The 23124-nt window shown below is 47.1% G+C and overlaps 1 protein-coding gene and 1 long non-coding RNA gene across 2 annotated transcripts; one reads left to right on the top strand and one right to left on the bottom strand.

The window, feature by feature from the left end:
* Positions 1-6160: 6160 nt before the first annotated feature.
* On the bottom strand, positions 6161-19782 carry LOC143835128 (uncharacterized). Its single transcript, XR_013230017.1, has 2 exons — positions 19602-19782; positions 6161-9326 (listed from the first exon to the last, which is right to left on the bottom strand). It is a non-coding gene; the product is annotated as an uncharacterized LOC143835128 (long non-coding RNA).
* On the top strand, positions 8059-18866 carry LOC143835127 (uncharacterized). Its single transcript, XM_077332296.1, has 3 exons — positions 8059-8385; positions 13120-13150; positions 16999-18866. The coding sequence occupies exons 1-3, from the start codon at positions 8059-8061 to the stop codon at positions 17352-17354; spliced, it is 714 nt and encodes a 237-aa protein (XP_077188411.1). The 3' UTR covers positions 17355-18866.
* Positions 19783-23124: the final 3342 nt, after the last annotated feature.

The following is a 23124-nucleotide window of genomic DNA, read 5'->3' as shown; positions in this document are numbered from 1 at the left end:
GCAGTTCCTCAGTGGAATAGGCTTCCTTGGCAAGGCGTGAGCTGAGAAGGCCCATGCAGAGCGACTGGAGAGAGTTCATAGTCTGAAGAAGAGGGCTTGCACTCACGCCTTGAATATATCTTTGTTGATCTTAAAGGCGCTACTGGACTCTGATTTTATTGTGCTACTTCAGACCAACACGGCTACTCATTTGAAATCTATCCTTGCAGCTAACAGTACAGTTAACTGCAAGCCCAGCATATATGGACTGTGACATAAAAAAAAAAACCTAGGAAAATTGAACTGCAGACTTGTTTCTAACATTCTTGGTGATGCTTCCCTGGAAATGTGAGTCTTCCCTTCTGGGGTGTGTATGTGTATGGAGGGAACATTAAGATTCATGACTAATGCAAAATAACAGAACATTGCTTAAACAGCTTCCTGTGTCCAGGTCCTGATTTCTGTTGTTCCTTCAGTCCATCATATGCCATTCTGTCGACATTTCCTGAGGGCTTATGACGTGTGGTGGTCCAAACCTGATTTTGGGGTGCAGTGGGCTTGGAGAGTTCCCAATTCCTTATTTGACTCTCCTTTGAAATACAGGCCTCTTGGGAGTAGTCTGAAAAGAAACTTGTGACACCAAAACCAGCATTTGGACTGGGCACAACCATGCGTCCACTTGCAGGGATAGTCTCTGGAGTGTGAGGATGTGTCGTTTGAGGTAGTCCAAAAATTGTTTTTTTTGGGGGGGCAGCCTGTCCCCAGTGTCCAGCTGTGTGATTGTCCTGGGGGTTCCCCACTTTGGAGCAGCTGGTGCAAGAACCAGCCTTTGGACCAGTAAACTGTGCATGTCCTCTCGAAGGAGGAAGTCCCCTGAATGTGGAGGTATGTGACTTGTGGTGGTCCAAGCCTTATTTTGTGGTGCAGAGAGCATGGAGAGTTCCCAATTGCTTATTTAATTCTCCCTTGAAATACAGGCTTTTGGGGGTAGTCCAAAAGGAAGTTATGGTACCAGAACCAGTGTTTGGACCAAGTGGGGAATCAAACCTAGCTATCCAGATTAGAGTCTGACATTTCTTAACCACCCCACCATGTTGGCTCTCCTTGACAGCCCCATTCCCCAAATTAGGACTCAAATAACTTGCAAGGGAACTAGAGACCGCAGCAGTTCATATGATGTTCCAAAATTAATATGAAGGAGCTAGAGAAGTAAATGCTGCCTCTTTTGACTACTGTGCCTGGACATTCTGCTGAAGATTTACAATGCCATGTTAAGCAGAGTTATACCCTTCTAAGTTCCTTGATGACACCGGACATCTTGTGGGAAGGGTGGGGAGGTAGGGCTACCCTTGAAACTGCTCCAAGAAGCTGCAACTGGTCCACAGCCGCTTGGGTCCTTACTGGTACCAAATGGAGAGAGACTGGCTTAGCTTCTGAGATCGGAGGACATTCGGTAAGCCCCGGCTATCCAGATCAGGTCTGACTGAGTCACTGGAGTTAAAAATTGCTTAAATCTGCATTTCTACCTTATTTCCTACACATAGTGCTCTAGTAATTGGAAATGTCACTGCCATTTCCATTAAATCTGTGACATTTTAGAGAGCAGGTGTAGTGTAATGGAAATATAGATATAGTATAATGGAAATACAGTGTTATAAGTGGAAATGTGGGAAGCTGAGTTCATACTATGGAAAGGGTGGGGATGAATGAAGAATCCGCTGCCACTTCTGTTTTAATTTCACTTCTCTTTTCGCCGTCAGTCCAAAGAGGAAAACGAGGCCTGAGAAAAAGGGAAGAGGAGGCAGGAAACTAAGGCAGGCCAAGAGCTGATGGGTTAGCAAAACACACCTCCTCTTGGTGTATCGGCTGTTCTAGGAAACAATGAATCTGGCCATGCAACATCTGGCAATGAATCTGGCCATGCATCCATGCAACAGTAACCAGAAGGCTGCTGGATTACTGTAGTGTGCCATACTTGGTGCTCCCCTTGAAGACAGTGCAGAAGTATCATCTGCATGTTGGTGACACCACTGCCTGTGCCTCCCAATGACCTCTTCCAGTGGCCATGAAAATATATAACAGCATGGAGAATAAGGTTGCTGGGTTCCTCCCGGCAACCAGCAGAGGATGGGATGACTTACCAGGAGCAGCAGGGAGGCCCATTCACTATGCAGCAATATGTCAAAGTCACTGGCCACGTGATGAAGGAAGGAAGGAAGGAAGGAAGGAGGGAGGGAGGGATGGGAGTGAAGGAAGGAAGGAGGGAGGAGTGAAGGAAGGAAGGAAGAAAGGAGGGAGGGAGGAAGGAAGGAAGGAGGGAGGGAGGGAGGAAGGAAGGAAGGAGGGAGGGGAGTGAAGGAAGGAAGGAAGGAGGGAGGGAGGGAGGGAGGGAGGGAGGAAGGAAGGAAGGAGGGAGGGAGGGATGGGAGTGAAGGAAGGAAGGAGGGAGGGAGGGAGGGATGGGAGTGAATGGGAGTGAATGGAAGGGAGGGAGGGACTGAAGCCACAGGGAGTTGGCCAGTGAGTGAGCAGAAAAGCACAAACCTAAGGAAACAAAGGGCATTAAAGACATGGACCTGGTGGAAGAAAGAGTCAAGAAGAAGGGATGAAGCAAAACTATAGCTGGAGCATAGTGAGAGAAGGGGACATATTATTAGCAGTATAAGGAAGGGTCAGGCATGGTGAGAGGAGATATATATTATTAGCAGTATAAGAAAGGGTCAGGCAAAGGATCCAAGGAAGCATGAGAGGAGGATCACCTTTACCCAATGTGTGGCATTAGAAGAAGAAGAAGAAGAAGAAGAAGAAGAAGAAGAAGAAGAAGAAGAGTTAGTTCTTATATGCCGCTTTTCCCTACCCGAAGGAGGCTCAAAGCGGCTTACAGTCGCCTTCCCATTCCTCTCCCCACAACAGACACCCCGTGGGGTGGGTGAGGCTGAGAGAGCCCTGATATCACTGCTCGGTCAGAACAGTTTTATCAGTGCCGTGGCGAGCCCAAAGTCACCCAGCTGCCCGCATGTGGGGGAGCACAGAATCGAACCTGGCATGCCAGATTAGAAGTCCACACTCCTAACCACTACACCAAACTGGCTCTCTATTATACAGAGGGTTGCTTTTCTTTTCCTGTGTCAGCTACCTTATAAAATTTGGCTGTGTCCAGAGGTGTGACAAGGGGCTCTTAGCCCTCTGGCCAGGACAGTGTGACAATAATCCTTAAAATCAGAGTCCAGTAGCACCCTTAAGACCAACAAAGATTTATTCAAGGTGTGAGCTTTCGAGTGCAAGCACTCTTCCTCAGACTAGCAGTGCTTGCACTCGAAAGCTCACGCCTTGAATAAATCTTTGTTGGTCTTAAAGGTGCTACTGGACTCCGATTTTATTGTGCTACTTCAGACCAACACGGCGGCCCATTTGAAATAATCTTTAAATCCTCACTACTACTGCAGGGCTCTGAGCCAATCCTGGTGAATCAGGCCACTGGAGTGGCAGCCAATCAGAACTCGTGAAACTACTGGATGGTGCTGAGTCAGCCTCAGCATGGGAAAGGTGAGGAATCCCTTTTTTTCTGTGACGAGGATTTTGTACCTCTGGAAAGGAAGGTCAGCTCAGCCAGGCTTCTATCCGGCTTCTTCAGCTCAGGTTTGGGAGGTCGGCTTGGGGAAGAAAGCAAAAATAAGCCTCCTGTTAAGGGCCCATCCTTCCTAACCCATGTAGGTTTTGTGAAAAGGTGCTCTGTAAGGGGAAAGCACAGCCTTGACCTGCTGGGGCAACCTGATGAGAAAGGGGGGATCGGATCTCATTCATGGTTTTTAATTCCCTCAAAAGCCTGAACCAGTTTTAATATACTGAAGTCATCCACACACAATGGTTTGCGTGTCACTTTATGGCCTTTGAGATAAGTCTTGGCCATTCATCTCCATCTGCGTCCTGTTTGTCGAGTCAGAAATCCAAAGGAAAGATATCTGTATTTACCTTTCATATAAGTACACCCTCGGTCTAGCAGGTTTCCAAATGAGAGGACTCCAGGCAGCTCGTACACATACCTTGCACACTGCCAGTCCAGTGGCACCTTTAAGACCAACAAAGTTTTATGCAAGGTGTAAGTTTTCATGTGCATGTGCTTCTTTTTTGTTATTTTTTTATTATATTTTTTATTTTTGAGAATTATACATATGAGATTTATCTGTTATTTCCTCGTATTACAAATTGTTCGGAAACCCCCACCATTATAATGTTATTATCCTATTAGGTTTCTTCCTGGTCCTGTTATAAGGGGATTGTTCCAGGTCTAATCCTCTCTGATCACCCTACCACAGCTTCCCCAACGGAGCCAAGTGAGGGATGGCCCTTACCCCTACAAGGTGAGTGAGAGCCACCAATGCCACCTGAAGCCAGAGGCCGCATCCCAGAAGGTGACAAGTGCAAGTGGCAGCATGAGCCTGGTCTTCTCGCCCCCCTGTGGCAGCTTCCCATGCTGCCCACTGGCTAAGACCACCCTGCCTGTGCCTTGCGGCTGGGGACTTTGATCAAGAAGAAAAAAGGAAATCACGAGGCACAATGATGTAGTGGTCTTCTCTATATTTATAAGTGAAAAAGGTTATAACATAAAGTCTAAATGGTCAAACATAAGAGTCAACCAAAACGGGATCCTAGGTTAAGTAACCCTCTTTCTGTTCTATCTTCATCAGTGGTTGTTCTTCCAATATATTGTCGTAATAGTAATCGTAGTATCACATTGGCAAAATGCTCATAATCGTCTGGGGATTTTCATTAAAAAACTAGGCAATATAGTTTTTGCAGTAGACTTTGCAGTAGACCTAACACCAGGAAAAGGGTGCGTGTTCATATGGGAGGGGGGCTAGGAGCCAAGGAGGCAGCAGCCCAAAAATGTTTGAGAACTGCTGCTTATATCTGTTGAATCTGCAGCTAATATCAAGTAAAGTTGTTTATTAACCCTGAGCTACGAAAAGCTTCAGCGTCTGTTTAGTGAGTCTGACCCCTGATGGGCCAAGGACGGGCTGGTTTGCTACAAGCCAGCTTCATGTGTTCGAAAAACAGTATAATTCCTATAAATGTGAATGGTGAAATATTCGGGTCCCGAATGAGGGGTTCTTCTTTTTATTTTTTAATACAATTTTTTATTTTTCATGAAAGACAGAAATAGAACAGATATATAAGATATGAGTTAGTAAACATCAAGTAAGTTATGCTCTACATATGTTTTGCTGTAAACCCCCTCCATACAATATTCCATTTTAGTTTATCTTCTGAGGTAACTCAGGTAAGGGCCCCATTGTTCTTGAAAAATATCTTCCGTTTTTCCATCGACTGTCAATGTCAGTTTGGTCATCTTAGCAAAATCCGCCAGTTTATTCAACCAATGCTCTATTGAAGGCAGTTCTTGGGCTTTCGATTTTCTCGCCAGGACTAACCTTGCTGCCGTCGTTACGTAAAAAAATAAACTTCTAGTTGGAGCTGGGAGGCACTGTGGCGATATGCTTAATAATATAGATTTTCAAATGAAGGGTTCTTAACCCAATAGTCGCACTGAGGTAATGAAAATTTTCAGAGACAACTTGATTGTGCTCCGGCCAAAGAACCCTTCCAAAATGCAACAATTCAGACTGCACTTTCTTTTTCCACCGCCTCTTACAATTATTCCTGCCGTGTTTGTCATCTTTACGACATTCGCATTGCACCAGCTCCATAACATGGCGGCCCAATGTATCCAATCAGTGTGACTAGTCACGTACCGCATTTGTCTAACAATATTTTCCCTCACTCTTTATCTACTGATAAGAGCCCACAGTCTTCTGTCTACTGATGTGGCTGAAACGGTTTCTGGAGCTTCCAGTTATTCTGTCACCTACTAGGGCACAAGCAGGGCAAGTGGCATAATATGCTAAAGGGTAGTTTTTTCCTTCCAAGTAATAAAAACTGAAGTACAAAATTAGGGGACAGGGGGAAAGATGGAACGGGCTGGAACGAGCATTAAACAAACAAGAGGACTGGAAAAAACAGTGGAATACATTACAGACATTCAAGAAACGATATTTTAGAAACGAAGAAGAGTGACTCTCCCCCTTTGGTTAATCCATTCTGGGCCAAAATGCCTCTGGAACACCCCAGAACGGGCATAAAACAAACAATAGAACGGCCAAAACAAAACAAAAAAACAGTGGGATGCATTACAGATACTTGAGAGCAATATTTAAAAAATGAAAAGGCGGAACTCTCACACATTTATTAACCCACTCCGGGCCAAAATGCCTCCAGAATAAGCTGGAACGGGCATTAAACAAACAAGAGTACTCCAAAAAAACAGCAGGATGCATTACAGGACCTCAAGGAGAATATTTTAGAAATGAAAAAGTGGAACTCCCAGACTTTTATAAACCCAGGCCAAAATGCCTCTGGAACAGGCTTGGATGGGCATTAAACAAATAACAGTACCTCAAAAAATAGTGGGTCGTGTTTAAGACCCTTTAGAACAGCGGTTCTCAACCCGGGGTCGCAACCCCCCAAGGGGTCCTTTGGCCTTTCCCAATTAGTACAATTGCCTCTGAGATCACCAAGGTGGCACAGAGGAGGCCAGGGCCATGCCACCGCCACTGCAGCTGCCACCCGCTGCCACTGCCTCTCCTGTCACACTGGCCTCTTTGGGGCCACCTTTTTAAGCAGCGTGGAGGCCAGTGCCATTCCGCCACTGCTCTGGCCACCTCCACTGCCACTCCGTGACCCCTACAGTGGGAGCAACGGTGGCATGCGCGCACCCATGTGCGCACATGGCGCGCATGCCACCTTCGCCCCTGCTGTAAGGGTTGCAGAGCAGCAGCAGTTGAGAACTGCTGCTCTAGAACAATATTTTGGAAATCCAAACGTAGAAATATTGAGCGCATATGAACCTGTTTGGAACTAAAATACCTCCGGAACACCCCAGAATGGGCTGGAAGGGCATTAAACAAACCATAGTAGTTCAAAAAGCAGTGGGGAGCATTAAAGACATTCCGGAACAATATTTTGGAAATCAAAACACAGGAATATTGTCCACCCTTTGCAGGACAGAATGCCTCTGGAATGGGGGGAAAGGAAGGAAGTATTCCACAGTGAAGTGGCTTCATTACAACCTGAGCAGAGGTTTCCAGAGAGGCGTTGGGTAGTTGTTTGCTCACGGGACAGAACAAACCCTGGGCCAACTAGAGTCTTCAAATTCTCAGTGCCTCTTTCTAGAATACAAAGCCTCACAAAACCTCCTGGGCACATAGGTGGGCTTCGTGCGGAGAGGCGTCACAGTGTCTGTGTTTAGAGTTCCAAAATATTGTTCCTGAGAGCCTATAACACATCCCACTGTTTGTTGTGGTTGTATTATTTGTTTAAAGCCCGTTCCTGGGTATTCCCGAGGCATTTTGGCCTGGAAAGGGTTAATAAAGTTGTGGGAGTTTCACTCTAAAATATTGTTCTCAAGTATTTGTAATTCATCCCACTGTTGTTTTTTTGCATTCTTGTTTGTTTAGTGCCTTTTTCGAGGCGTTCCAGAGGCTTTTGGACCTGGTAAGGGTTAATAAAGGTGCAGGATTTCCACCCTTTCATTTCTAAAATATTGTTTCTTGAGTGTCTGTAATGCATCCCACTGTTTCCCCCCCCAGCACTCTTGTTTGTTTGTTTAATGCCCATCCCGACTGTTACCCTGTCCCCAAAATCAGAACACCCCACGCCCGCCTCAGTATCATACAATAAATATTGCAATGGCATTGGTCCAAATTTCAATAGAAGCATTAAAAAAACGAGAGAACCCCGTTTGAATCTAGTGGCAATTCTAAGGCCAACAAAGTTTCACTCAAGGTGTAAGCTTTTAGGCTCAACGGTGCCACTCAACTCCCAACTTTGCTCAGCTTCTTCAGACTGATGCGGCTTCCCACGGAATAAGAAACAAGAACGCTGCTGATGTCATAAAAAATGCCCACCGGGAGAATTCCCTTTCTTTCTTTCTTTTTTTGGTCTCGGAAATACAAGTAAATACAACCACGTGTGAAACTCGACCGCCCTTCGCCTCTTCTGGCATCAGAACAGTTTCATTTCATGGCAGCTGGGCAGCCGGCCAAAGAGACTTCCGTCGGTTTCTGCTTCGCTTCCCGGCCTGTGATGAAACGCAAGCCCTGCCCCCTTTCTGTGACAGCTTATATTCTTGATAACCTCCAAGCATATAAATACACTGTCAATGATCGGAGGTTCATAGGGAACTGGAGCATGGAGACGGAGGTTTTCACAGAGCAGGGCAGCCCTCGCAGTGATGCAAGCAAAGGGCGAACCAGTCGAATAACCTGGTGCCTAGGGGTCTGTTTGGTCCTCTGGGTGCTGAGCTTGCTCCCTTTTTTGGTAGCCTGCTTGCTCTTTCACCACAAAGAGGTAAGCATCAAAGGGGATGTTTATCAGATTCTTCCTATTGTTGCTGACAGCAGCCGTCGACAATAAACTGAAGTCTCGGGGCACCTTTACAGGCTAACGAAATTATGTTCTAGGATTAGCATTTGGGGACCATCCAAAGATGTGGGCCCTGGCCCATGACAACAGAGGCCAGACTCAGTAGAAATCCTTCAAGAGCCCCAAGAGTCCTGTCTGTTTTTGCTGCTGCAGGCTAAGGGGGTTATGTCTGGAGTTATTTCTGTGGTAACCGTATGAGCAACGAAGGATGGCTATTTTCCATGGTTAAATGGTAGCCATTTCGCTTGTGCACTGAATCGAGGGGCATTGCCTCAGTTGCGCTACATGGAAAGATGTGCATTTAGTCCTTGTTCATAGCATTACTGTGACAAAGTGGTATGGTTTGTGCTGATGGTCTCATTGTGCAAGGTGCACTGGCTAAGTCTCTCCAGCCACGATGGCTGTTAGTCACCGTTCAGTAACAGAGGTTTTTCTACACTGTACAATGCACCTGCCAGGTTTGCAGGATTTCCTTCCATTTAACTGGTTTAATAGAAGGCATATTTTGCAGTTGCCTAATCAAAGACATTGTTCAAATTTCCTCCACGCCAGACTGGCCAGGGATTCTGGGTTTTTTTGGGAGGGGGGCATCATCTGGGTCACTGTGGATGGGCAAGGTAGTTGTGAATTTCCTGCATTCTGCAAGGGGTTAGACTAGATGACCCTGGAGGACCCTTCCAACTCTATGATCCTTTGAGGAAGCATTCTCCATGCAGCCAATGTGGTGGGATGGTTCAAGTGTCAATCTCGCTTTGAATCAGCATTCTGCCGTGGAAGCTCGCTGGGTGACCTTGTTTTCAGCCTAATCCACCTTACAGGGTTGTTGTTGTGAGAAAGGGGAGGGAGAAAAGCCAGAGCAGAAATATCTGAATAAATAAACAAACAGCGCTTTGTTATAGATAGGTAAAGGTAAAGGTATCCCCTGTGCAAGCACCAAGTCATGTCTGACCCTTGGGGTGACGCCCTCTAGCGTTTTCATGGCAGACTCAATACGGGGTGGTTTGCCAGTGCCTTCCCCAGTCATTACCGTTTACTGGGTACTCATTTTACCGACCTCGGAAGGACGGAAGGCTGAGTCAACCTTGAGCCGGCTGCTGGGATTGAACTCCCAACCTCATGGGCAAAGCTTTCAGACGGCTGCCTTACCACTCTGCGCCACAAGAGGCTCTTGTTATAGATAGATTAGGTTAAAACCTTATCTTCCTAGCAATGGGAGACTTTTGAATGAATGAAAAAAAGAGCATGTGTTAAGAGTCATGGAAGAGATTAGCACATACTTAAGTGTGGGTGTAAGTAGGCATTTTCTCACCAAATGTGTGATTCCAGCATCCTATTTTCTATTTACAATGTTTTCTACTAAACCTTCACTTACTGGAGTCAAGGAATAGGGATGAAAATGGGAAAGCTATAAGGGAGCCTGACCTTGAACTCAAGTTTCATAATTACAAGCCCAGGGTGCTAGTTGCCAGCTAGACCAACACAGCTACTCACCTGAAATCTAACCCCCTCCCTCCCAAAAAGTACAGGGCTAAACTTTTAAATAATAATTTGCTAGCCCAGTGGCAGTCTTGGCATCTCAGATGCACCACAACTTGTGGAGACCGCTTACAGAAAATAAAATCCTGATGAGATTCCATTGGAAGTGTCCAAGGTGACCTTGGGGAAGGCTTGAGGAAGTTTTGACTCGCATCCAGTTATACCGACAAAACAAATAATTATTGTGCGTACCTGTGTACACAAGAGGATATGCCTGTTCATACCCACTTAGGTAAGCTAAGCCAGTTCTGAAAAATTTTTCCATGCTATTTATTTGTAACCTATTTTTATTTATTGTACCTGATTTCTATCCCGCCTTTCTCCTCAATGGGGAAAAAAGACGATGTACATTGTTCTCCTCTCCTTGATGTTATCCTCACAACAACCCTGTGAGGTAGGTTAGGATTAGAATGAGAGACTAGCCCAAGGTCACTCAGAACATTTTATGGGTAGAGTGGGGATTCAAACCGAGGTCTCTCAGATCCTAGGGTACTGTAATCACTACACCACGTTATTATTTTAACATGGCCAGTGATAAAAAGAATAAAAGTAAAGGTAAATGTATCCCCTGTACAAGCACTAGGTCATGTCTGACCCTTGGGGTGACGCCCTCTAGCGTTTTCATGCCAGACTCAATACAGGGTGGTTCCCAGTCATTGTTTACCCCCCAGCAAGCTGGGTACTCATTTTACCAACTTTGGAAGGATGGAAGGCTGAGTCAACCTTGAGCCAGCTGCTGGGATCGAACTCCCAGCCTCATGGGCAGAACTTTCAGACAACATTTCTGCTGCCTTACCACTCTGCGCCACAAGAGGCTCTTATAAAAAGAATACAGGGGATCATAACTATTTGACTTCTGACTTTTCTATTAAAATCTCAACTTATTTTGTTGGCTTCCCAGATCAACGGGGAGACCCCCTGCCCCCATCCTGAGGTCTTGCAGTACAAAACCACAGCTGTCCACAAGCTGTTTTATGAAGACGGCTTCCAACCATGTCCTCACACAGATGCTCACTCAGCAGCCCATAAGCTTTTCTGAGGAATCCAATGTCTGTATCAGTCCAACTTGGAAAACATTCCTGTTTGTACAGATGATGTATTTAAGCAGTCTGCAGGCATACAGCAACCCGGCCGTACAGTGCTGATGGAGCCAGGGTAGCTGATATTGCAGCTGCCTAGATTTATTGCTGTGAAGCAGTGTTGACTTACGGGCAGGAAAAGTTTCCCATCTCCCATGTTAATCAGGGATGGGCTTTGAAAAAAACAAAAACAAAAACACTCTTTGCCTGGAAATGCAACATGCAGCAGCAAAACCTGTGTTTCGGCCAGGATTTCTGTCATTCCTGTGTTCATTTCCCTTTAAGACAGCCAACGTGGTGCAGAGGTTAACAGCGGTGGACTCTAATCTGGAGAGCTGGGTTGGTTTCCCCTCTTCTCCTCCTCTGCATGCAGCTGGCTGGGTGATCTTGGGCCAGTCACTGTTCTCTTAGGGCTGCTCTCGCAGCACAGTTCTCTTAGAGCTCCCTCAGCCCCACCTATCTCACAGGGTGTCTGCTGCGAGGAGAGGAAACGAAAGGGGTTTGTTTGTAAGCCGCTATGGGAACTCCTTTGGGTAGAGAAAAACGGGCTTAAAAAACCCAAACAGCTCTTCTTCTTCTTCTTCCACTTCTTCTAAACTTAAGCCACTGATCCAAAGAGTCACGCTTTTGAAAAACATGTGATGGGTGAGCAGCAAGTTGGCAGCACTTCACGGTTGTCAGCATTGCAGAACTGTCTTGCACATCAATCAAAACACTGGCTTTGATTTAGAAATCCCTCTCTGTCTAGAAATGGCTCTTTTCTATCATCTCTCTGTGTGCATGCAATAATCCTCAAACTGATCCATCCAAAGCAGGCTATCTATCTATCTATCTATCTATCTATCTATCTATCTATCTATCTGTCTGTCTGTCTGTCTGTCTGTCTGTCTGTCTGTCTGTCTGTCTGTCTGTCTGTCTGTCTGTCTATCTATCTATCTATCTATCTATCCATCTATCCATCCATCCATCCATCCATCCATCCATCCATCCACCCACCCACCCACCCACCCACCCACCCATCCACCCATCCATCCATCCATCCATCCGATGTTCTTGCAGCTGCGTCGTGGGCTTTCCTCCACACTTGTTCTAGCTGTCTCACTTTCCTGTTCCTCCCACAAAGCTCCTGCGTATACCATGGAGCCTGCTTGAGCTGAGGGCAGAGAGGGCACCTGGGAGAGATCTTCTCAATAGTGGCCATCAGGCAGGACTGCCAGTCCTCTACCAAGGCACTAATGAGTCACCAGAGGGCACTGGGTGCCACAGAGCATTCAGGAATCCCTCGGGCTCCATAAGTCCCCGCAGGTGGGCTAAAATATGCCCAGTCAAATGGGGAGAGGGTAGGAATTAAAGCCAGGACTTCAGGGCAGGGTGGTTTGACATTAGTCGCCAGCAGATCCACCTCTACCCCAGGGCCAAATATCAGGTCAAGGGATGGTTGGTCCGGTGAGTGGGGCCGGCAACGAACTGCGAGAACCCCAGTGTCGGCATGGCTGACATCAGGTCCAAGCCAAGTCCTGGGGACCACGAATCCACATGGCCATTGAAGTCTCCCAGGATTATAAGCAGCTGGCGGAGTGTTGGGCAGGTGGTAAACCAACCAGATTGTCGGTAAACCAACCAGATTCCATTGTCGAGAGAGAGACTAGGAGAAGAAATTAACAAGCTGACAATGGCAATAAACTGAATGTTGATTCTTCCAAAGAGCAGAGTCAAAACGAGCCCCAGGTATATGACCCTCATTTTCATCACCAACGTTTCCCTCAGTGACTCTTTTCTATATCAAACTCAGATGCATTTTCTATTGATAAGATTTTCTATTTATAAGAGAGATGTAGAATTATTTTATGTATTGCCTCGACCAAACCAGTGCATCTGTCTTTAGAAATGGGGATCAAGTTGCTTGCAGACTACAAAGTCGTCCACACTCTCGCGTCACCCCAGGATCCCCCAGAACCCTGCTTGGGGATCCCTGGTTTAACCATTGCCCTACTGACTGCTTCTAATATGCAACTGATTTACTATATTTCTCTTTTCTTTACAGTCACCCAAGCCGTGCTGGTTGCATGCATCCTGTAAGTACTCCTATTTGCTGGGGTTCTACTTTAGATTTTTAAAATGAAGGGATATACTGCTATAACTGTCACTACTATTAGATTCAAATGGGTCACCGTGTTGGTCTAAAGTAGCACAATAAAATCAGAGTCCAGTAGCACCTTTAAGACCGACAAAGATTTATTTAAGGTGTGAGCTTTCAAGTGCAAGCACTCTTCTGTAGTCTGAGGAAGAGTGCTTGCACTCGAAAGCTCACACCTTAAATAAATCTTTGTTGGTCTTAAAGGTGCTACTGGACTCTGATTTTATTGTCATTACTGCTATTTAGCTTTGAGCAAACACAGAGGGCATAGGAACATGGCTGTTTCTTCCAGCTTAATTTGAAAGCCTCCTTCTAACGCTCGATCTCAAGTTCATAGTGTAGAGCAGGGGTAGTCGACCTGTGGTCCTCCAGATGTTCATGGACTACAATTCCCATGAGCCCCTGTCAGCAAACGTTGGCAGGGGCTCATGGGAATTGTAGTCCATGAACATCTGGAGGACCACAGGTCGACTACCCCTGCTGTAGAGAATATGAACATGGAAGTAGGTCTTTAAAGGGCTGGAGCTTTCTCCAAATGTACCCCCCTCTAGCCTTTCATTGCTACATCAATGCCTGAGTGCAGCCTTTCTCAAGCCCTGAAACATTCATCAGGCTTCAAGAAACCCTAGAAGTTGCGTGATCGTGCAGAATATGGTTGGGAAGCATCGCTGTGGACACCCATGGCCCTTCCCCTTCCTACCTCCTCCAGGCCCATCACTGGCCATTTTGGGAGGAGGGAGCGGGACAACATGATCATATATGGTCATATCACCCAATAAATGTTTTAAAAAATTAAAAATATATTTACAATATTAATTAGCTCCCACCCATTTGGAAAACCCTTCCAGGGCTAAGAGAGCCTGCCTTAATAAAATAAGTGAATATGTGGCCTCTACAACATTCTGGTTGCTTCCTTACCCGAATTTCTGAAATGGGAATAGGGAAAATAAGGTTAGAAGGCAAAAAAGGAGAAGCAGCAGCGTGATGGGCCTCACATGATCCACTGCCCGTCTTTGAGATTTAATATCTAAAAACTGTGGCTGCAGAAATCCAGCTATTTGCTTCCTGTTTGTGACCTCACATCACAATCAACCAAATTTTCTCAATGAATAATGTTCACTTTACTTCTACACACAGTGTTCTGGAAGGACTTCCCTTTTTGATAACCAGCATGAGCATTTACAGGCATTACATACGAGGGGACAAACGGAGACATATTTTACAGCACAGATGACTTTTCAGCTCTACAACTGTTTATCATTCTCATTACCATTATCATTTATTGACCACCACTCCTTGGCCAAGCCGGCCTGTGGCAGTTTACAGTAAAACCGTATTGGCGTGTAAAACTGTGCATTGCATAGTCCCTCTCTCCAGATTTACACTTCTGCCACACACCACCCAGTTTGTTTAAGTGCGATACTGTTTGGAGACAACAACAGGGCAAAGGGCTTCCGTGGCTGCACCAGCAGAGGTCTGTCAGAGCCAGTGTCCCTCTGGGATCCAGAAATGGAGGAAGCTCTGGAACCAGCAAGTGGGTCCAGGAGCAAGGAAAAGGGGACCACGCCAAATGCAAACACCTCCTTCCCAGAGTACAATAGCTCAGCTCCCTGCCATGGCAACAGCGCTAGGAGAGGTCAGAGTTCAAAAGAACAAGAATGGAAGCTTTCTCATCAAAATGTAAAGTCTGGGCCTTTAGCAGGGACAGGCAGAAGATAGGATTTGTGCCTGTTCCCAAGCACACTTCTTTCCAACAATAAAAGAGATACAAAATACAGAAAGTGCCACTGCGATACAAACAAAAAAGGCAAAAACTGATATACTTTAGAGTAGCGATCCCCAACCTGTGGGCCGCGGACCACATGTCGTCCTTCCACTAATTGGAGGTGGGCCCCGAAGGATGCCTTCTCCCCCCCCCCGGCCCTTTACTTCACCCCCCCAGCCCTTTACAACACACTTCATTGTTGTGGTGTGTCTGTATCTTATTGTGAAGGGATGTTTAAACATTACCATAGCGATCAGAGAGCGCTAAGGCAGTGGTTGAGAGTAGAGGAGTAAACTACCCCCCCACCGGGCCTCAGTAAAAGGCGTTGAGTGGTCCCCGGTGATAAAAAGGTTGGGGACCACTGCTTTAGAGCAGCCTTTTTCAACCTTTGGACCATGGAGGAGCCCCTGAAATAAATTTTCAGACTTTGAGGAGCCCCAGAAATGATGTCAGCTGACCACACCCCCAGAAGTGACCCCTTAGCCTTCCTTTTGCTCCCTCCCCCCACCTTTACGATTACTATGGCGGCTCTGCCTCATATAGGCTGGAAAGTAGGGCAGGAGTCGAAAAGACAGCCCAGCTCCCTCCCCATACCACAACACTTCAGAGTTACCGCTGACCCCCTTCCAAGCTCCTGCGGACCCTCAGGGGTCCACAGTCCCCTGATTGGGAATCCCTGTTTTAGAGTGAGATAGAGTGCATTCACAACGCCTCACTCCAAGTTGTAAAAACTCTGCAAACCTTTCAGTTATAACATGATACGGCAATGTCCAAAGGAACCAAATCTTAAATCCATCAGAATGCTGTTCTCACTTACAAATCAGCCTGTTAAGAAATTAAGCTTGGGTGGTAAAATAAAAGGGACAATTGATTTTGCACAACACTGTCCAAAGAAGATGGGGTTTGTTGAAATCCCTAGCTGAATATGAGATTTGTCGAAATATCCCATATAACACACGAGTCCTACTTAGCATAACAAGCTCTACACTGTTGCGGGATGATTAAATGAGAAAAAATATGCAGCTAGGGGCTGAAGACTTGGTCTTCTTTTCTGCAGAGTCCACAGGGATATACAAAACACACTGTACATGCATTCTCTCAGCGAGTAGGTCTTTGGCTCACACTCTCCCATCCCCTTGAGGCAGGAATTCCAAAGCTGCTGGTTGTGGGTTTCCTGGGCCTTGTGGCCATGGTCTGGTACTTTTGCCAGTAACCGTTGCTGGCAACTTCAGATGGGAATCTCTCCACACCGTTTTGCTTTGAGTCGGGAACAGCTGGCTCAGGGTGGGAGGCCATTTTCAAAATGTGCAGCCGCCATTTTCAAAATGGTACCTCCACACTGTGGTAACATTGAGAGGCCTTGGCAGTACTATATGGTGCTACGGTAGGGAAAGCCCTGCCCGAGAGATTGGCAAATCTAACTCTTTAGGAATGTCAGGCCTCTGCCCTGGAGCATGAAAAGAGATCCCAAGTGCTGGCCGGGCACGTACACAGCAGAACCGCAGCCTGCCTTCTACACCTAGAATTACGGGAAGAGCTTCTTAGGGAAAAAAAAAGAGATGTGACTTCTGGGCAGACTCAGGTACTAATTGAAGGTGAAGAGCTGGGGGCAAGGAAGGAAATGAGTCACAGAGCGAGACCACAGCGGATGCTCTGGCTTACACCAAGATACATAGAATCATAGAATCATAGAGTTGGAAGGGGCCGTACAGGCCATCTAGTCCAACCCCCTGCTCAACGCAGGATCAGCCCAAAGCATCCTAAAGCATCCAAGAAAAGTGTGTATCCAACCTTTGCTTGAAGACTGCCAGGGAGGGGGAGCTCACCACCTCCTTAGGCAGTCTATTCCACTGCTGAACTACTCTGTGAAAAATACATTACGGTTATGATGTTTGTTTGTTTGCAAGTTCCTCGGACCAAACAGCTCCTGTAGGGAAAATAATTGGCTGACTACGAATAACACCACTGAATGTCCTAACTTTTGGCCTTCTTCTCCCTCCCCTCAATTTATATCCGAGAAGATCCAGTCAGTTCCCCGCCTGGCATTAACTGGACGTGGACGGGGAACTGTAGCAGCTCCGCCATGAACGCCAGCGAGTCCTCCTTGGAAATCAGGGAAAGCGGCATGTATTTCGCCTACGTCTACGTCGCCTGCAACGACACTGGATTTCCCAGCCGCTCCCTTTTCACCGTTGAGCTGGCCACCCATTCCAACGAGCCTCTCAGTGTCCTCAAAGGGCCGAACGTAGTACGTGCCTTTGTCAATTTGGGAAGGCCTCACTTCTTGGACAAGGGGACAAGGCTACACTTAAAGATTAACAAAGAGCTCAAAGACATTGACATCAAAAGGACATACTGGGGGCTCCTCAAAATCTAGCCGGAGCATCTACCCGTGGTAGTTTCCCTCTGGTCGACAGCGTTTCATCATTCGGTCATGCAGGATTTCTCAACAAGCTCAACTCCTGCACTTCCCTAATTTTATGTCCGCCAGCTGACGGACGAAGCCCGGCAGGACGCTTCTCCCGGCTTTTGGGCCCACTTAGGACCAGACTCACGGGTCAGCCTGACATTGCCTCTCAAGGGAAACAGACTTCATAACACGGAGATTTAGTCAAGACGAAGCAGCAAGAGAATAGAGTCAACACAGAACCTGCACAATGTTCACATAGAGTCAACACAGAACCTGCACAACTTCAGAATTCACTGAAGTATATAATCTCTTCAGATTTCTTGCTGCTGCTGCTGCTATTTTAGCAGACACCAATTGCGACGGAGAACTGTGGGTAATTTGACAGTAGGTGTGACCCTGCGGAGGTCCCTTCTTCTGCCCCGTTGAATCTCCTGGTGATGGTTCTCCTCCTCACTGGCATTGGGGGTTCCTCAGCTTGGCTGCCCTGAGACATTTTCAGAGGTGTGGCTAGTGGCCCCCCCCCCATCAACTTGTGCCCTATTTGTGTCGATACACATCAGGACACACTTATCCATGGGGAGGGTGGGAGGCACTGCTTGGGACCCCTGGAATTGAGGGGCTCATAGTATGTGCTATTAGGAGAAACCGCTAATGGTGTAGCTATTACACAAACAGGATACTAACGACAATGTTTCATTGACATCTATTTCTGTTGACTTTAAACACTTATAGTACTCTTTAAGAGGAGACATTTTTGAACAGAGCAGTCAGTAAATGCTTGTGAGGTAGATCAGCGGTATTAGACCCTTACATTAAGGGCAGAGCAATTAACTCACAGGTTTTGGGGTATTCTGAAAGGGACTTCTCTCCGCAGGCAATGAATGGAATGGAACAGTTTACTGTACATTTTAACAAAATGGTACATTTGGTGACGTGCTTCCAAGATGGCTGAGTGGGATGATGGGAAGTCTACGCCTGTAAGATTGCAGACCAGATGTATAATATTGTAAAAAAAAAATTACTAGATGTAAAATACAACCATAATTGAGAAATCAACAGCGCCTTGAGAAATGGGAAAGTTGTATTACAAGACGATAGAAAGAAAAAAAAAACCAGTCCATTTCACACAGTCATCATCCCTCCCTCCCACTTTGCACAAGTTGGCTGCCTTGCTTTTAGAATAAACAGACATTCAAACCTCTTCAGACTGCCAAGTGAAATCTCAACAGCCTCCGGAGCTCTAGAGTTGCCAACTCCTGGAGATCGGGGGGGGGGGGGAGAGTTGGAGCAGAGGGCAGGACTTCATCCGCCTCTAACACCAGAGTGCCACTAATCAAGTGTCCGTTTTAATTAATTAATTAATTAATTAAGATTTAGGTTAGAAGACAGATACATTTTCTCAGCAGGAAGTGATCCCTGTTGGATAGAAATCAGCTGTAATTGCAAGAGCTCGCCAGGAAACGCCTGGAGGTTGGGAACCAGCAGCAGGGCATGTTCCTATTTCAATGAGGCAGAAAGGCTGCCCGGGAAAGAGCGCGACAGGGGCCTTCTTCTCGCCCACCTCCACGCCTTCCGCAAGGGGCGCTCCTTCTTTGGAAAAGCGTTTCCTACGAATTCTGCAGTCCGGCGCATTCGCGGCTCTAGTCTAAAGCCCGTGAAGTCAGCCGGCTAAGGCTAATTCAATCGGCGCAGAATGAGATAAGAGCGCGCACAGCCTTGCGCTGCGGCGATGCCAGCCCCCGGGGGGACCTGGGGAATCTCCTGGGATTTTAGTTCATCTCCGGGCGACAAAGCGGCTGCCTTGGAGGGTGGACTCCATCGCCTTATGCTCCACGGAGGTCACTCCCGGCTCCACCCCCAAATCTTCCCGGTATTTCCCAACCCAGAGCAAGCAGCCCTAAACAAAGAGATCAGTTCCCCCGGGAGAAAAGGGAGATGGGTCGCCCTGGTGAAAGCGGCTGCCTTGGAGGGTGGACTCCATCGCCTTATGCTCCGCGGAGGTCCCTCCCCGCCCCAAATCCCGCCCACTCCCAAAGCCTCCCGGTATTCCCCAACCCAAAGCTGGCGACGCGACGTGCAAGCCGCCTGCCGTTTCCTACAAAGCCCCCCCCCCCCCCAGTCCTGCCCCCTCCGCCGCAGCCGCCGGAGCAGCAAGCCTTGGCCGGCCTCCCTCGCCCACCCGAAAGAGCCAGGCGTGCACAAAGGTGGCGTTACCGGCGGGGGCTTTCCCAAGGCAGCTGGCGGCCGGGCGGGAAAGTCTGCAGGGACGGGGCGGCCCCTCCGCGCCAGCATCAGGCGCCTGGACTCGGCCCGTGGCCGAAGGAGCGCTCCCGCTTGGCAGCTCTTGGCATGGGGCGGCGCCGAGATCTGGTTTCCTCCTGCTGGCCCAGCTCCCCCCACTGGCTTGGGCCGGGCCCGCCAGATTCAGGGATCTTCCCGCTTCTCCGCTGAGTCGCTTACAGAAGAGCTCTTGGGATCCCAACGCGAGGGGGAAATGTGAATGAATGAATGAATGAATGAATGAATGAATGAATGAATGAATGAATGAATGAATGAATGAATGAATGAGCAAGCCTGGAGTGCATGGGAGCCACGGAGGCCGCAAGACCAAGGGCAAGCTGGGCCGATGAGAAGATTGATCAGGGTGCTTGACCGGAATACAGACTAGATGCGGATAAAATGAAGTAAAACTTGCAAGGAAATCGAACAGGGAAATCCTAAGGAGCGTCAATAACTATAATGTTAACATTGAAGGTTTTATAATCTAAGGTACATTGTAAATTTAGCCACATTTCCCCCAGATTCCTTCAGACATTTTTAACCTTGGTAGCCCATCAAGCAAATTTGACCACTACTGCAGAAAACTCATAATATTTTTTATCAGGCAGCGTTTTCTTAAATGTAGTAGAATTTTGCCTAGTTAGTGGGAGAGATGCCATAAATTCTTTCCTAATTCCGTTATGTAGTTTAGATTCAAGAAGCACATGTTCCGTTGTTTCTAGATTTCCATCCCGACCGATGCATAAACAATACTGCTTTTTAAAATATTTACTAAGCAGACAGACGCATATTGTGCCCAAGTAGAGTAAATCCTTTCTGGGATGCAGCAGAGAGTCCTCAGAGGATGCAAAAGGCCCTGGCACTACCCTCCCTCCCTCTCCTTTCTCCCAGAGACCCTCTGACAGATTCAGCCATGCAGCTCTCTTGGCCTGAAGCAGCAGGATAAAGTTTGAGACCAACTTTAAGACCAACCAGGTTTTTATTCCAGATGCCTGCTTTCGTGTGCATGGCGCACAATGTGTCTGCATCAGACAATGAAATGGAAGAGACCAGGCCACATATAGAAGTAGAAACTGGGTCATGGGTTAGTACACCGCAGAATTATGTTTACCAGCTAAAAGGCCCTGACAGAAGTTATAAGTGAAGTTTATAAGGTTATCTGTCTCTGGGGTTGTGTTTGTGGTGCTGCTGAGAACTCAGTTTGAGGTCTGAGGCAGGATCAAAGCAGGCAGTGCAACTGACTGATGTGCTGCTAGATCCCCTCTGCAGGATCCAGTCAGTTTAAACTGAAAATGACCAATAAATTGAAACTGACCATTGTTTGCTATCTGTCCCATTTATTCTTTCTGGTAAGGCCTTGGAGGAGGAGTGTGTCTCATGGTTACACCCATTCAGGCCATCTGTCCCGTCCCCGAGTGCCTCCTCCTCCAACCGGCTTGCCTATTTGTCCAGCAGCCAGCCAATCGCCTTTCGTCCCCCACCCCTGACCACCCCCTCCTCCTCCCACTTCCCTCTGAGGCTCGGAGGCTGCAGATCCCTGCTGTGTGAGAGCTGTCCCTGCCGGTGAGTTCCCCAATAGCCACCTGCAGCGTTTCCAGGTCCTGGGGGGAGGAGGAGGCCATCCGCAGAGTTCTTCCACTCCACCCCCCTAATCTAGCACCCATTGTATTCCTGAATGTAACAGGCTTTGCCCCTCATTGTATATAAATTGGGGGTTTTCAGGGCGTTCTCAGTCCAGTTTTGCCTCTGGTAACACCCTGCTGAGACCCTAATAAAGAACTGATTGAACTCCCAGTGGTCCTTGCTTTTTTCAAACCCACTGATTTAACACTTGGGTTCAACTCTGGGGGGGGGGGAAATAGTAAAGGAAATAAAAATGTCAAGATTAAAGGTGAATAGACAGATAGAAGCATTCCCAGTTGTGAAACCTGAGAGTGATGAAAAGAGAACTCTCAGGTTCCACAATCCCGAATGCATCTGTCCACACATCTTTAATCTTGACCTTTTTATTCCCTTTGCCAGTTTTCCCCTTCCTCTCCCCACAACAATGGCACCTCTTAAGTCCGACAAACTTTTATTCAAGGTGTGAGCTTTCATGTGCATGCACACTTCCTCAGACAAGGAAATAGGAATCCTCAGAGTACAGATATCTTCACAATGTTGTTTACTAATTTACTGCTAATATACTCTCTCCTTATAGCTGTATTCTGAGGATTCCTGTTTCCTTGTCTGAGGAAATGTGCGTGCACACGAAAGCTCATACCGTGAATAAAACTTTGTTGGTCTCAAAGGTGCCATTGGACTCCCATTTTGTTCTGCTGCTTCTGACCGACATGGCTACCCACATCAATTTCCCCACAGCTTCTGACCGACATGGCTACCCACCTCAATTTCCCCACAGCAGACACCCTGTGAGGTAGGTGGAGTTGAGAGAGCCCTAAAAGAACTGCTTCAAGAACAGTTCTATGAGAACTGTGACAAGCCCACAGGCACTCCAGCTGGCTTCATGTGGGGGAGTGGGGAATACAACCTGGTTCTCCAAATTAGAGTCCACCGCTCTTAACCACTACACCATGCTGGCTCTCTTTTAGGGGTTCCTTTAAGGCCGCTGCCCCAGTAGTGTTCTGATAACTCTTTTCTGAACAATTCTTGCTCTCAGCAGCAATGGGAGGCAACCTGCACAGTATGAAGGCAGAACGTGTATGTGTGGGTGAATCCTGCCTTGCATCATGCATGGTTGTAGAGTCTAAGGATGAAGGACATAACTCTTCCATGTGAGGTCATATTGAGGGTAAGGAAAGCAGTCAGAAAGAGGGATGTTTCTCTCTCTCTCCCTGACTCAACCGTCTTGCCTAAGACTAGGTACTAGTCCTTAAGTGACCTCTCTGCTAAATGGCCCTGAATGTTCATATACAAAAAGTCCTGGACGTGATACAGATGTCACTGGGTTTTGTATTTATTATTATTAGCAATAGCCTGAATAGAGCTCAGAGCTTGGAAGCTAATCAGGGGTGTTTGCAGTTAGTATTTCATTTCTGAGACCACTATGGAAATCCAATGAGAAACCATCTCTGCTCGTCTCTTGCCTTGAAAGCTCCATAAAGGGCCACCGTAAGTTGGTTGCAACTCAATAGTACCTTATTATTATTACTTTATTGTTGCAAGTTGGGGGTCCACAAAGACAGAAGGCCATTTGGACACACACATCCCATCTGCAACACCTCCCCTGTCAGGATTCTGAAGTGGTACAGTCCATTCCCCCCACTCTTCCATAGAGAATCATAGAATCAGAATAATAGAGTTGGAAGGGATCTCATGGGTCATCTAGTCCAACCCCCTGCACTATGCAGGACACTCACAACTAGGGTTCCAAGTTGCAGAACGGATGGGTAGCTTGTTCATTTTTAGCAGCAAAATAAGACAGGAGTCCAGTGGCACCTTACAGGCTAATGAAATT

The sequence above is a fragment of the Paroedura picta genome, chromosome 4, assembly GCF_049243985.1.
Source record: "Paroedura picta isolate Pp20150507F chromosome 4, Ppicta_v3.0, whole genome shotgun sequence".
In the NCBI taxonomy this organism is placed as follows: Eukaryota; Metazoa; Chordata; class Lepidosauria; order Squamata; family Gekkonidae; genus Paroedura; species Paroedura picta.
The sequence above is the reverse complement of the archived record's forward strand: the minus strand, read 5'-3'. Positions and strand labels throughout refer to the sequence as shown.

What these genes read in the sequence shown, in the direction of transcription:
- LOC143835127 (XM_077332296.1), top strand. Translation starts at nt 8,059, where the DNA reads ATGGCAGCTGGGCAGCCGGCCAAAGAGACTTCCGTCGGTTTCTGCTTC. An exon ending in TGCTCTTTCACCACAAAGAG is followed by an intron (nt 8,386 to 13,119) that starts GTAAGCATCAAA and finishes TTTTCTTTACAG; the next exon opens with TCACCCAAGCCGTGCTGGTT. An exon ending in GTGCTGGTTGCATGCATCCT is followed by an intron (nt 13,151 to 16,998) that starts GTAAGTACTCCT and finishes ATATCCGAGAAG; the next exon opens with ATCCAGTCAGTTCCCCGCCT.